The 13,319-nt window shown below is 41.7% G+C and overlaps 4 protein-coding genes and 1 long non-coding RNA gene across 10 annotated transcripts in view; 4 read left to right on the forward strand and 1 right to left on the reverse strand.

The window, feature by feature from the left end:
- Nucleotides 1-21: 21 nt before the first annotated feature.
- Nucleotides 22-3,041, forward strand: APP-BP1 (Nedd8-activating enzyme E1 regulatory subunit APP-BP1). 2 transcript variants are annotated; one of them, XM_046609447.2, is made up of 8 exons: nucleotides 22-223; nucleotides 425-589; nucleotides 706-888; nucleotides 969-1,464; nucleotides 1,535-1,668; nucleotides 1,731-1,933; nucleotides 2,011-2,147; nucleotides 2,409-3,041. In XM_046609447.2, exons 1-8 carry the CDS (start codon nucleotides 156-158, stop codon nucleotides 2,637-2,639), a joined length of 1,617 nt encoding a protein of 538 aa, XP_046465403.1. In that variant the 5' UTR covers nucleotides 22-155; the 3' UTR covers nucleotides 2,640-3,041. The 2 variants fall into 2 exon arrangements, with proteins under 2 accessions (XP_046465403.1, XP_046465404.1); XM_046609448.2 differs by lacking the exon at nucleotides 22-223 and having other exon boundaries at nucleotides 432-589; nucleotides 717-888.
- SmD1 (small ribonucleoprotein particle protein SmD1) lies at nucleotides 2,278-6,025 on the reverse strand. Of its 3 annotated transcripts, none has more exons than XM_046609467.2 (4): nucleotides 5,864-6,025; nucleotides 3,672-3,748; nucleotides 3,336-3,533; nucleotides 2,278-3,166 (listed from the first exon to the last, which is right to left on the reverse strand). In XM_046609467.2, the coding sequence occupies exons 2-4, from the start codon at nucleotides 3,739-3,741 to the stop codon at nucleotides 3,084-3,086; spliced, it is 351 nt and encodes a 116-aa protein (XP_046465423.1). In that variant the 5' UTR covers nucleotides 3,742-3,748; nucleotides 5,864-6,025; the 3' UTR covers nucleotides 2,278-3,083. The 3 variants fall into 3 exon arrangements, with proteins under 3 accessions (XP_046465423.1, XP_046465422.1, XP_046465421.1); XM_046609466.2 differs by lacking the exon at nucleotides 5,864-6,025 and adding an exon at nucleotides 4,303-4,459; XM_046609465.1 differs by lacking the exon at nucleotides 5,864-6,025 and adding an exon at nucleotides 3,965-4,123.
- On the forward strand, nucleotides 4,346-5,525 carry LOC138190492 (uncharacterized). The gene is made up of 2 exons (XR_011176485.1): nucleotides 4,346-4,479; nucleotides 4,604-5,525. It is a non-coding gene; the product is annotated as an uncharacterized lncRNA (long non-coding RNA).
- Nucleotides 6,026-7,242: 1,217 nt separating the features above from the next.
- Nca (neurocalcin homolog) overlaps nucleotides 7,243-13,319 on the forward strand; it is a 113,285-nt gene continuing 107,208 nt past the window's right edge. The window contains exon 1 of one of the 2 annotated variants that reach the window (XM_046609455.2): nucleotides 7,243-7,475. The gene's annotated coding sequence lies outside the window, so the exon portion shown is untranslated. The remainder of the gene's footprint in view (nucleotides 7,476-13,319) is intronic. The other variant, XM_046609454.2, reaches the window with a different exon arrangement.
- The window catches only part of LOC124210960 (neuronal calcium sensor 2), a 98,619-nt gene continuing 92,799 nt past the window's right edge, over nucleotides 7,500-13,319 (forward strand). For both annotated transcript variants that reach the window (XM_046609459.2, XM_046609460.2), the window contains exon 1: nucleotides 7,500-8,472. The gene's annotated coding sequence lies outside the window, so the exon portion shown is untranslated. The remainder of the gene's footprint in view (nucleotides 8,473-13,319) is intronic.

Genomic DNA, 13,319 nt, shown 5'->3' on the forward strand with positions numbered 1-13,319 from the left:
AAATTCGAACGTAACGTTCGCCGTCCATCTGACCGGGTTGTCGCAGTGGCGAAAAAGTAAGTGATCTGCCACTTCGACGTTTCGTTTATAACCAAATGATTTTACAAAGTGAAATTGAACCAAAGTCAGCAGCGGATTAATTAGATGTACGCGAAATGGCATCGCCAAGCCCGAAATCGCCTGAACAATCCGAGAGAACGAGAAAATACGACCGTCAACTAAGGTGAGGTTATGTTTATCGCACGATATTTCAGGTTATGCCTAAAATGAATTATGACTTCTATCCTGTGGCTCAATTTGGTAAAATGCAAACTCGCCTCTGATTCATATGTACGAATTGCTCGGTAAATGTGCACATTTTACTGAATTGAGAAGCAGCATCTCTCGGATGATCCTTTAAATAAGTCATCGCTTCAAATAACAGGTTATGGGGGGACCACGGACAAGCTGCCCTCGAAGGAGCCCACGTCTGTTTGATAAATGCAACCGGGCTGGGTACCGAGATCTTGAAATCCCTCGTCTTGCCTGGTATTGGGGCATTCACAATAATCGACAGCAAGAAGATCAGCGACGATGATATTGGAGCGAAGTCAGTCCCTCATTCAATTATTTGTTTGTATTTTCGATGCTAAGATTAAAGTTTGGTCAGTCCAGGGAATGCGTGATACAGTGAACATCGCATTGTAATTAATATAATTTCATCAGTTTTTTTCTAGATTCAGAGAGTGTTGGAAAATCAAGGGCAGAAATAGCTACTCAAGTTCTTCTTGAACTAAACTCCGATGTACGTGGCGATTACGTCGACGAGGGCCCTGAGCAAATCTTATCAAATAGCCCAGACTTTTTCAATAATTTCACCGTCGTTATCACTACTGCACTCCCAGAGAAGTATGCATCAATATTTTGCTACCTTTTTTTTTGAAGTGATGATCATCATCCATATTTTTACTATATCTTGTTGCCTTCAGGAGTCTAATTCGCTTGTCAAAAATATTGTGGGACCTGGACATCCCGTTGATAGTCTGCCGAAGCCTGGGCTTTATCGCGTACATGCGAGTTCAGACCAGAGAACATACTGTCATAGAAACTCACCCGGACAACGAGACACCTGATTTGCGATTGGACAATCCGTTTGAAACATTGAAAAATCATTTTGATTCAATAAATTTGGACGAACTGGACCTGAAGGATCACACTCACATTCCATATGTTGTGATTCTGTACAAATACCTTGAAAAGTGGATATCTGAGAATGGGGATGTACCAAAAAATTATAAGGAGAAACAGCAGCTAAGAGATATGATCAGGAGTGGTATTAGAAAAGATGAGCACAATAATCCTATTGATGAGGAAAACTTTGAGGAAGCAATCAAAGCTGTTAATACCAGCGTTGGTCGTTACGAGGTACCTCCCAGCGTCATGGAGGTCCTGAATGACGATTGCTGTATAAACCTTACCGCCAAGGTAGTATCGTTTCTTTTTTGTTTGAGCACTTCGACACATTTCGGACAAAACATAATGATGAAAATTTTAGAGTAAACCTTTTTGGATTATCGCCAAGGCTGTAAAAGACTTCATGGAGAATGATGGTTCAAATTCATTGCCACTCAAAGGTGCTGTACCAGACATGACGGCAGATACAGAAAAATATATATCCCTGCAACAAGTGTGAGTGTACGTGAATTTAATGTAAGTGCCGAACGGACATCTCAATGTATAATAAATTTCAGGTATCACAAACAAGCCGCAGCAGATGCGGAAGCAGTTTGGCGAAGAACAGTCCATTTGCTCAGACAGATTGGTCGCCCCTCGGATGCAATAACAGAAAAAGATGTCAAGTTATTTTGTAGACATGCTTCTAACATTTACATTCAAAGGGGATCCTGTATAGCGGATGAGTATGATCCAAAAACTGTGGATGCCAGCGAAATGAGTACGCCTTACTTTCATTTCATTCATATTTTACTTTCAGCTGTATATAGCTCATGTAAATAATGTTGACTCTTTTAGCTCAAAGTCTAGAAAATCCTGAAAGTATGATGGTGTACTACGTGGTACTCAGAGGGATCGAAAAATTCCAGGTGGAATACAATTCGTATCCAGGCGAATTCGACGATCACGTTGAACCAGATATTGTGAAACTTAAGGTACTATTTCAAAGCCTAGCGTAGAGCAAAGTTAAAATTTGTAAATAGTAGAGTATGTTTCAACTAGCGATAACTGTACTTATCACATTTGGGATGTGTGCGAACAGAATTGGGATTAGATCCAAGTATATTCTTTATAATCGTTTAATTCTGATTCTCGACAACACAGGAATTTTCAAATCTGTTTTTAGGGCCACCATACCAATAGAAACAAAGCTTTCATAATATCTAACATATTTCTACGTTTGTATGTGTACTCAGGCCTGTATTTCAAAATTGCTGATGGAGTGGGGTTGTGGGCCATTGGCAAAGGATGACTACGTCCATGAATTTTGCCGTTACGGCGGATCTGAACTACATTCGGTGTCGGCGTTCTTAGGAGGGCTAGCTGCGCAGGAGACTATAAAATTCATAACTAATCAATGCAAGCCGATCCACAACACTTTTATATACGACGCGGTAACGTCAAATTCGGCTAGTTTCTTTATTTGAATAGTAATGGAAAATTTGCAATACTATCGCGTAATACGATAATCACGTAATCATGAAATAAAATTCACTATTTCCATACAACTTGGCTAAGCATTAAATTACCTAGTCTGCAACACACGCCAAAAGATGAATGAATATCGTTAAATTAAAAATACGAAAATGCTTTTGTGTATAAAAAAGATTTGATGATTGTTCCTGACAAAAAAAAAAAAAGAATTTCATTTTATTATTACGTCAGATAAGGCTTACAGGCTAACTTCATGTCTGTGAGATATCAACGTTTTTATCGAACTTAAACTAGAATGCATTGGTATTAGACTTGTTTAAGAATATAAAACGTTGGTCAGTGGTGTAATTCACCGAGGTGCGTGGGAAGAGAAATCGCAGAATACAACACCTCGTTACGTTTCTCAAAAATCATCAATGGATCAACTATTTCAAACACTATCGCCTGCCTCTTCCTCTGCCACGACCTCCACGTCCACCTCTAGCGCCACGTCCACCACGGCCTCTTCCACGAGCCGCACCTAGTACAGAAAAACAAGGATTAGAAATCATCGATATGTATTAGAATACTATTGCAAAGTCTGGATTGAATGTGTCGAAAATTGAATCAAGGAAGATTAGTCACAGAAAATACTAAAACATAAATAAAATTGATCATAAAGGCCACAAAACTTGAATGACTATAAGGACCTCGTGCGGCTTCTTTCTTCTTTGCTTTAGCCTTGGGCGTGTCATCGATAAGCAGAGTTTCCAAGGGAAGGGAATCAGGCAGAATGTAGTATCGAATGTTGTTTCCCCTCAAACTCAACGTATCGAGTTGTACAGGGTCTCTGTTCTTTATCGTCATCTTCACAGTTTTCAAGTGGGTGTTCATGGCCACATCCACACCTTAAAAATAAACATTTTTGTCATGCATCTGCAAAAACTATTTCACTTGGAGACAAAAGAGAAGCGGCCTGCTCTATACGCTATTCCAACTGTGATTTGATTGTGTCAAGTCAAATGGCATAGGTTATGTTTACAAACCTGTGATAGTTCCGTGAACTTGGGTGCCATTTTTCAGTTCTATCGTAACCGTCTCATGGCTGAGTTTCATCAAAAATCTGAAACACGAAATATCCCAATTAATCCAGTGTCTTTTCACTCATTGCATTAACGGTGTTCGTAACGTAATTGCAACATCACTCATAGAGGCAGGTTAGGTACGGGATTTAAATCAGTATCTACAATCACACGGTAGTTAAGAAAAAAAACTATCCGAATTTATAGCAATCTAAAACTTCGATCGACGGAATGATTAATTATCGGCAAATTTTTACCTCACTAATTTCATGATGCCGATGGATTTTACGTATAAAAATTCACAAGCACCGGCAAACCATAAACATCGTTTCAACGGCCGAAGTTCGGCGGGCTGGACGCGTCGAAAGCAGCGCCACTCGATGAACACGGATTTTCCGACAAACTGTACTTTGTGTCTATATTCACGGAGTAACAAGTTCGATTCGACAATTAAGTCACGCCAAATCTGGCTTGAAAATCGAATTTTGTATCGAATTATATGTACACAGTTCTGAATATTGTCTACACAGAATTGTCGATTGTACAATTTTCGTGAGATACCAATTGATACAACTTAATTTTCTCAAACGTTTACCTTACGTATCCAGTTTCCAAAAGTTGATGAGGTATCTCGCAGAACGTTGGAAAATCAATTTTGTTATTTGACGATATCCATGATACGCCCACACAAGTGTTTTTTCAACTTTATTTCGATTTCCCTTGATGCGTGAAGTTGTACAAGGGTCATCGACGCATAACTCTTCATATGCCTGTATGTATTATGTATATACGAGTTGTTGTAAACATCGTGGATATAATTAATCGCCGAGGAGTATTTAACTCAAGTCACTCACGTCGCTACTCACTACTAATTGATGTGCTTGTTTTTCCTCTAGACGAACTCATCTGCACGCTCGACGAAGAACTACCTACGGAAGGTTACACATATTGTCATAAGCCCGGTTGAGTTCGGTGCACGCGATGTTTTGCCACAAACGGCCACGGCGTATTCCATCTGCACTCACCCTGCACTTACTAATCACGATAAAACGCAGGTATTATACCAACGTACAACATACGTATGCATTGCACATCATGCGTTATACGTATCCATCCAAGGGGAGAAATTAGATAAGTTTATTGCAAGTTGTCGATCGACAGATGATTATCGTCCGTGTAAGTGGCTACGCAGCTTGTGTGCTTTACGCTGCTGTATAAGACGTACACATCAGACATATTATCCATAATATTTATATTAGGCAAGCGTTAGTCCTGCATAATTTCATCGTACGGAGATCGATCACAATACCTACTATTAGGTAGGTCGTAGAGCTCTTCGTTCAATGCTGTTTAATATATATCTGATAAGCTTTTACAAATATTACGAGCTTACGTACATAATGTTAACCGCCAACTGTTTCCCACATTCTGATTTCAACGAAAATTAATCAATGAGTATAACCATATATCTATACAGGTCATGTTAATTAACATACGTCATACGCTATTATAAATCCGTGAAATTGAAAGTGTAAAATTGGTGTAAAATATTGTGAACCCAGATTCGCGAATCGCGGCACTTAATACATTATTGCATTTGCAGTCTATTACAGAGGTGATCGCGTATGCAAAACGCGTCTGGATTTTAAACATCGTATTGGAATAACAAAACTTGCGCGTAAGTGGTCGCGTACATCGTCGATGAATCATGTATGAAAGCGAGAGGTGGGGAGGCGAAGAATGACGCGGTGTATCCCGACAAACTAACTTGCACCTTATATGCATAGGCACAATAATACAACGTATTTCCAACCATTACTGTTCTCGATGTTTATCCAGCTTTATTACAGGCCTCCTTAAAGGCCTCCCGCTTTACGTATACCATAAACGTGGACTCTCCTTCATTCTGGTCCTTCACCTTTACCACAAAAACCGTCGGCTTCGTTTACCCATGGTTCCTCGACGTCCGTTAGCTGGTTAGAATTATTCCAAAAACTTGTTTACGAGTACCTACATTGACGGTCGAAATTTCTGTATTTTTATTACCTCGGTATAACTGCGTATACGTTTATACATGTATACGGAGAGCCGCAAGTCATTGGAGAGTCCGGCGCAGTGATCTCGATACGTTAATTTTTTTTTTTTTTTTTTTTAACCTTTCTTACTTGAGGTTCTCTAATCACGTCTACCCAGAATTGCCGAGGCGTACGGCTGTGACAATGATGTCCCGACGGTCTCACGCTGGTGTGACGTCATCGTCTACGTCAGCAAAATCCTCGAGGGGGCCTTGAGGCCCGATCGGAGTCGCTGCCGCATCCGGAGGCACGCACCCACGTCAAACGATACAGCGCGTGAAAAGAATTCTAGCGCAGGATAGGTGGGGGGCTCGGATAAAACGATAAATGGCTACACCGATTTTTGCATATTGTACAGTCGTGCGAAAACTCACTGCAATAGATCACACGCTTTATCTCGGCAAAGCATTATAATTTTACACAAATTGGAAATTTTAAACATTTATTACAAGTTAAGCGAAAAAAAGGAATTTTGTATCCAGGATCGGACGTTTTGTTTTCTTTTCTCGTACAGGTTATACCACAATATAAATACTGCAGCGTATTATCTACAATACGATGTTGTTGAATTTCAAATATTTTCACACGATGGCGAGCACGTCCCTTGTGTAAAAATACAATTTCTAATTTGGAAAAGTAAACTTTATCAGCGCAGAGTTCGCAGCGTGGTTTGCCTCTGTAAATAGCTTCCCTCCGGGTTGACCTTCTGCGTACGTTATACAATTAGCTGTAATTATCCGCGGGCTACCAAGGGACATCGCAAAGTTACACCATTAAGAATAATGTCATTATACCTATACCTAGGGAAGTTGGTTTATGTTTACATAGACGTAGCCATGTGGTACATACACGTTCCCGCGAGTAAGTTGCAAATTACATATACGGCGACAGGTCCACGTAGCCGTAGCGGACGCGACTTACGTGGGTACCCAGAGTCGCAGGGACACAAATCACACATTTGCGCTGATCCAGAGACCTGTGGACACTTGAACTTTGAAAGATAATTCAAAAATTAAACTCGTTACAGGAAGCAGAAGTCCAGTTAAAGTGGATTGGATCTTTTTCCAACTCACTCGTGCTTTCTTCTTTCGTTATTTCATTCCATTCTCCAAACCTGCTTTCCCGTTCCAGGCCTTTAAATTTCTCGTCATCGTCGCACAGGGCGCTGAAAGCATACCCGTAACATACGCGACATCGGACGACGATCATTCGATTCCGAGCTCTCCGAGCTACCAATTCCGCTCGTAATTTCGTGCAATTACCATCGGCAAATCCCGGCCTCGGCGTAAATCGAGTTTAAACTTCGAGCGCGGCTGCGCGCGTCGGTGTAAAGTTGAAATTGATTGGACGCGCGACGTTGTTCCCGCGGCTGCGGCGACGCGGCGTCATCCCAGCCAACGATCGCCGCGCGTCGTTCGTCGCCGCTGTGGCGAAGGGAGGGGAGGCGATCGAGGCGCCGCCCACCGAGTCAACGTCGGATCTCGGAGTCACTCGGCAGCACGGTCTCGGGTCTCGGCTGGCTGAAAATTTCAATATGGCAACTGTCGTAATGTCTGGATGAGTTTGTGTGTCGCAAAATGTTTTGAAATTTCCTTTACGTAATCGCGGACAACCGGTCGACGTATCGTGCATAGGTTAGTAGGGTTATGCATTGCATCGCACCGCCTAACTCAAGTCCCGCATATTACCTACGGTACGACCAGAGTGTGTCCCTCGGGCGATAGAATAATATCGAGAAAACGTGACGATTCCTTATTTTATCACCGTTCGCCCGATTTCCTCCCTTCGTTTCTTTCTTCGCATTTTCCTAATCTTTCTCCCTATTTTCATCCTCTCTTCAAAATCGGCGACCCTTCTTCTTTCGTTCGACGGACGGGAGGGGGGCCAAACTTAATATCCAGTCGACGACTTGCCCCGATCCTCCGCCAACGTATACAAATAAATCACCTCACCAAAAATGCGTACACGCCGTGTACACACGACAAATTTTCCGTATCTCTCGAACATCACAGAAACGTTTTAACTTGCCTAGACAACTGCGTTCCGAGTATCGTGTAACTCCTCCTCCTCCTCCTCGTCCCTCCGACTCCTGGATTAATTGCACGTCTATTCTATCGTCACCCCTTTCCTCCTCCCCCTGCCGCCCCTCCGTCATTTCAAACTCTCGTCATCCCTTCGGTAAAATTTTTCACACCCGGATTTATCAGGACGTGTGTATGCGCGCGTGTCTGTGTGCGTGTGTGTTGTTGTTGTTGTTGTTGTTGTTGTTGTTGTTGTTGTTTGTTATTACTCGGCGAGGTCCATCGGCCGGATGATCGAGGTATGAATGAGTGAGTATTCCCGTAGAAATATCGAGTGGACATCCCTGCGAATATCTTCCAAGTCTGAATGAGCCTCCGTTAGCTTGTGCATGTTTTACGGAGGAAGTTGCGTGTTTCTGAAAGTACGCGAGGAGAAATAAAAAAGAATTCTTCGCTGCACCCTGCATCGACGCCACGTCGCGGAAAGCGGAGAACGAGGTAAAACAAACGGAAGGAAAAACCAGTGAAAAAGTGTGATTTCTAACTGTCAAATCATTGATATTCATGCGACGAGTTCGAAAGGTGCGTGCGCGTCGTCGCCGGCTTCCGCCTTCACGATCTACCTGCGCTGTTTGTTGTTTCATCTGTAATTCATCGGTGCCGATGATGGTGAGTTCCACACCTACCTATTTATTAAATATGTTATTTTTACCTGCTAATCGCTACATGTTTATCGAATTTACGTCGACCTCGACAATCGCGCGATGACGCATCATTCCTCCAGGTGCTCGACGATAAGAGAACTAATTTTTCTTTCGGTCTTATCCATTACAGTTTACCTATGCTTCTATTTTTCGTTTTCTTCTTAGCCTTCTTATCCGCAGCACACTCTTGCACTTACAGGCGTGAGACCGATTTTCCAGAATCGCGATCGTTTCTTCTCATTCCTTGTTAATTACCGACTTTCTCACGTTTCTCTCTCTCTTTTCTCCACCTCCTCTCTTTGCGCGGTAATCCTGAGAGCGTGGGAGGAAGAGGTGGTGGGTTTTGTATATTTTGTTACGGGGCCGCGATTCGGTAAACTTACCTGCGACTATCGAGAGTACGTGTTTATTTGGTGTATCTCGAGTTTCGTTTAGTTTCGACTGTCGTTAAAACGGCAAATAAACTTTCTAACCCGTTGATATCGGTGTGAGGTGTGTAAAGATAAGGTTGGCACGTCTTCGAGGGAGATTCGCATGACGTACGTCTACGAATATAATTCCTCGGAGCGAAGAACTTACTTGAGGATTTCAACCACGCCGCATTATTTTCTCGTCGTCGCGTCAGACTAGAAAAACATTGCCCCGTATCCCGTACAACTATCTGAAGTATCCGCAGCGAAGGTTCCCTCGACACTTTGAGATGATGCGTGTTAAATTTTTTACACGAAAGGCGGATCTTTGGTCTGCTTAAAAACCACTATTGAGGTTGCCAGGGGGATAAAACGGAATGATTGCGCTTTGCCGGTCTTAATTTTAAATTTTGTTCCTTAATATTTCGTTGCTGCGTTAACGTTGCTAACTTCAGTCTCGCAGACATCGAATCCCACGCTATTGAATACATCATATTATACGTGATGCAGTCATTAAACATGTAAATTATTCATTCCGTAAGTCTGGAAAGCGCTTCGCGGAAAGTAACACGCACCGTACCACGTAACATTATGTATCGGATATACCTAGATGAAAATTAATAAAGCGATTCACTTTTTAACAAAGGAAAATAAATTCTCTCGTACCTAAATTCAATTGGGGTCATGCAGCAATTCGCATTACAGTTATACGTATTACAGTACGCGGAACGAACGAAGACTCATTGATCGAAGATTCATTGAAAATCCAACGGCTACCCCAAGAGAATCACATGGCTCGCCTTTTGCACATTTTCCATCTCCCAATCAAGCGTAGGTAACGACGTAGCTGCTAACCGTCTCAACAAGCAGTCCTGCATTTTCAAGTCCTTCCTCGTTGTTCCTCTTACCTCTCTTTCCTACGCTGTTTCTTCTATCTTCTTCTCGAATATACCTACTTTTCCCCTTTGAGCTGACGAAATTTATTATAATTATACTGTGAATTGTTCGCAGCTTCTAAATTGCTGTCGTATCATTTTCCGCCTTTCGTCGACTTGTCGAAGTAACGCATGCTGTACGTCACGAATGAAACAACCTCTCGCAAAGGCGATTGGGTTGGTTAGCCAACGTCTCCCAATTTTAATCCACCAAATTACGCGGATTGGGCATTCGATATCAATATCGAGTAAATTCAGTGTGTTTCTATATCCACAGAGGGGTATCGATTCGTCATAGCAATAATTACATCACAGGGTATCGTATGACGAACAATCGTATCCAAATGCCGGTTAATTCGGATACATGTATCGAATTAGGGAAAGTTTTCAAGGGTAGCCGAACCTAAATATCAAATAAAAATCAATGCAAAAAAGTTGAGTAAGTATATCTCCGTATCCAAGACTGCAGCAGCAGACTTATAACGATGAAGTATCAATTAAATCGTGCGACTCCCTCGAAATTCGCTTTTCACTACTCTTTCGACGAAAGGCATTTGTATCTAAATCACATAGTACGTTTCTTTGAGAAGGAATATATTATTACGTGCAACTGCCCGTCCACAATATTTTTACGTCACAAGTGAATCACATTACATGTGAATCCATATTAAAAATATATCACGGCGTACAATTATACTAAGTTAGCAAATTCATTTCAACGCGTTAATAATCGTCGTGTGCGTGTGTGTGTGTGTGTGTGTGTGCGTGTCTGTGACGTCATAGATATAATTTAACAAGGCTGCACGTACACGCGTGTGTAAATACATGTGCATGCAACGTGTGTACGTATAATGTGTTATAAATAAAAACGTTATATACATGGGTAATCGTATATTTTCACACATCTGATATACAAACTGGGTAATTTTTTACGGTGTGGTTCACGTACGGCGGTCGGTCGGTGGTTTATCGTTACATATGTTAAACGTAGGTATATCACGTATACCCAACAGCGAGCGGAAAAAAAGTTACAGTCTCTCGAAAATCCCGATGCACCGCGTTCATTCACGGCGCCACTTATCTGATCTTTCCTTCATTCTCCGTCACTCGAAGTACGTACTCTTATTGTTAGCATCCCGTCTCTTAATTCCTCGTACGCCAAATTTCAAGGTGTATGGTATATTATTATACACGTGTAATCGTGTGTTACCGTACATGTACGCTGTATCCACACGTGTATATTCTCAAGATCGTGTAAACGTGCCGCAGCTACATTATATATATATATGTATATATAAATAACGTCGCTAGTAGGTCTTCTTCACACCGTGTGTACGTATAACGACAGTATATTGTTATACGCATACATGTTTTTGCACGTATGTCGGTTCTCCGTCATTAACCCGCGATGACGTCAAGCTTTTCAAGTTCGACGTAACATCCAGCGAAACTATTCGCTACAACGCACGATGCGGAGGTGCTCGCCCTACTCGCGCATACGTTGTACACGTATCTTTATCTGTGTATTATCCGTACATAGAGATGGATGGATGGATAGATGAATTTATTTTACCATAGCGATGTTGCCAAATGAAGATACATAATCCACGGAGAGACGGGTTCTTAGAAAATAGACACGCTCGAAGAGAGTGGAGAGATAGAGAGATACGGAGATACGGAGATACGCGTACATGTATAGCCTAAGGTTCCTCCTTCCTTCCTTCCATATTTCTTTCCATTCTCCGTTCGTTCGTTCCTTTACGTTTATCCATCAATCACGCAAGCGGTGAAGGATGATGTCAAATGTTTCTATAGTTCGTACAGCTTACGTACCAGGAACCCATATGTACATACATTTAATGTAATACGTTTATAATGTCCGTCGATGATTGAAACACCAACTTTATATCCGCACGTACAGCTTATAACGCGACAAAATTACTTCGCAATCATCGTCGAGAATTTATTGCAAAATATATTTACCACGCGTGTAGTTTCTTCATCCGCACTGACCAGCCAATAATTATTATCATACTTTATCGCGCATTATTTGCGAGAATTCATTATTTATATTCTTACACATTTCCGCGGGAATTTTCATCTTTTTTGTGTTTTTTTCTTACATTCCTTTTTCAAGCACAACCGGTCGGGCTATGCGAAGGTTGTAAATAAGAAAGAACGAAAACAAAAAAAAAAAAACACATTAAAAAACAAAGCGTCACACATACCGATTTCGACTACGTGGGATTAGAATTAGAATCGCTGGCTCCCGGAGGCGTGCGTAAACACAGACGAGACTCGGTCGTCGTTCAATCAGTCTCGGAAATCAAAAGTATCATCTCTGTGCTGCCGTATTATGTCTATGTCATACCCATACGTGCACGTCCAGCGTTGCATACGCGACATAAATAGTACATACGTGTTATAAGACCGGCATTGTTTGCACCCACGTCACGTCGTCAAACCTTTGTCGCCTTCTCTCGTTTTTCGGTTTTACCGTTTCGATTTCGTATTTTTGTTCCGCCCGGCATTACGGATCCGGTATTTTCTTTTTAATAAAAACTTTTCATCTCCTCCACGTGTAACATCGTCATTCATTCTTCAGTGACTCACTTTGGTATACATTATTTATCTGTTATACGATGTTACGGAGTTTGCGATATTGTGAGCACAAAAATAGGGCTTACAAAAATACGTGTCGAAGAAAAACAAATACTTGGCTTACGCCTGGATGTTGTACTTGGGAAGTGCATTAAATATTATTTCAGAGCTCTTCGTGGAAAGACATGTATTATGTACATGTGTGTCGTCACTGGCGTAGAAAAAAATAGCGGGCGCGATAACAACTGCATAGGCGTTTGAGGAACGCGATAATAGCGGGAAACGCAACGGCGATCAGTTCAATTGTCTAATCTTGACGAGTCACAGGTTGGACTTTGGATGGACTCTCGTTTCAGGTCCGTGCAGGGTGCTTATCCGGCAATAAAACTAAATTGACGTAGATTATTCAATATCGGACCATTTAATTTCGAGGTACGATGAAGCAGATACGACTGCAACAATGCATAAGCTCCGTTGCTTTTTAAATATATCGAGTAAAAAAGCGACCCGAATGTTTAATATTCAACGATCTCCGAACCGTTTGCACGCACTCGTGCTTGTATGTTTTATTCAGACGATGAGAAGAGCGAAAAAGAATTATGGTATACATGATAATACGACGAAAAGTAGTTGAAGAAAGATACGGGATTACGTTATTCGGTTATAGAAGCCACAACCTTGTCCTCGGCTAATTTTTGCGCTCGAGCAGTATCTGATGTTTCCGGCTTCCGCCGCGGGCTGCTGTTGCTTTTAATTAGTGAGTTTGTTAGCTACATTCTGCTTGACTCGAGGACTGGGTAGCTACAAGAGAAAAAGAAAAAGAAAAAGAAACGAAGAGAAAAAAAAAAGATTACGACGACGAGCCG

This window comes from Neodiprion pinetum, chromosome 2 (genome assembly GCF_021155775.2).
Source record: "Neodiprion pinetum isolate iyNeoPine1 chromosome 2, iyNeoPine1.2, whole genome shotgun sequence".
Lineage (NCBI taxonomy): Eukaryota > Metazoa > Arthropoda > Insecta > Hymenoptera > Diprionidae > Neodiprion > Neodiprion pinetum.

What these genes read in the sequence shown, in the direction of transcription:
- APP-BP1 (XM_046609447.2), top strand. Translation starts at nt 156, where the DNA reads ATGGCATCGCCAAGCCCGAAATCGCCTGAACAATCCGAGAGAACGAGA. An exon ending in ACTACTGCACTCCCAGAGAA is followed by an intron (nt 889 to 968) that starts GTATGCATCAAT and finishes TGTTGCCTTCAG; the next exon opens with GAGTCTAATTCGCTTGTCAA. An exon ending in CAGATATTGTGAAACTTAAG is followed by an intron (nt 2,148 to 2,408) that starts GTACTATTTCAA and finishes ATGTGTACTCAG; the next exon opens with GCCTGTATTTCAAAATTGCT.
- SmD1 (XM_046609465.1), bottom strand. An exon ending in AGTTCACGGAACTATCACAG is followed by an intron (nt 3,534 to 3,671) that starts GTTTGTAAACAT and finishes TTTATTTTTAAG; the next exon opens with GTGTGGATGTGGCCATGAAC. An exon ending in GAAGAAAGAAGCCGCACGAG is followed by an intron (nt 3,167 to 3,335) that starts GTCCTTATAGTC and finishes TTTCTGTACTAG; the next exon opens with GTGCGGCTCGTGGAAGAGGC.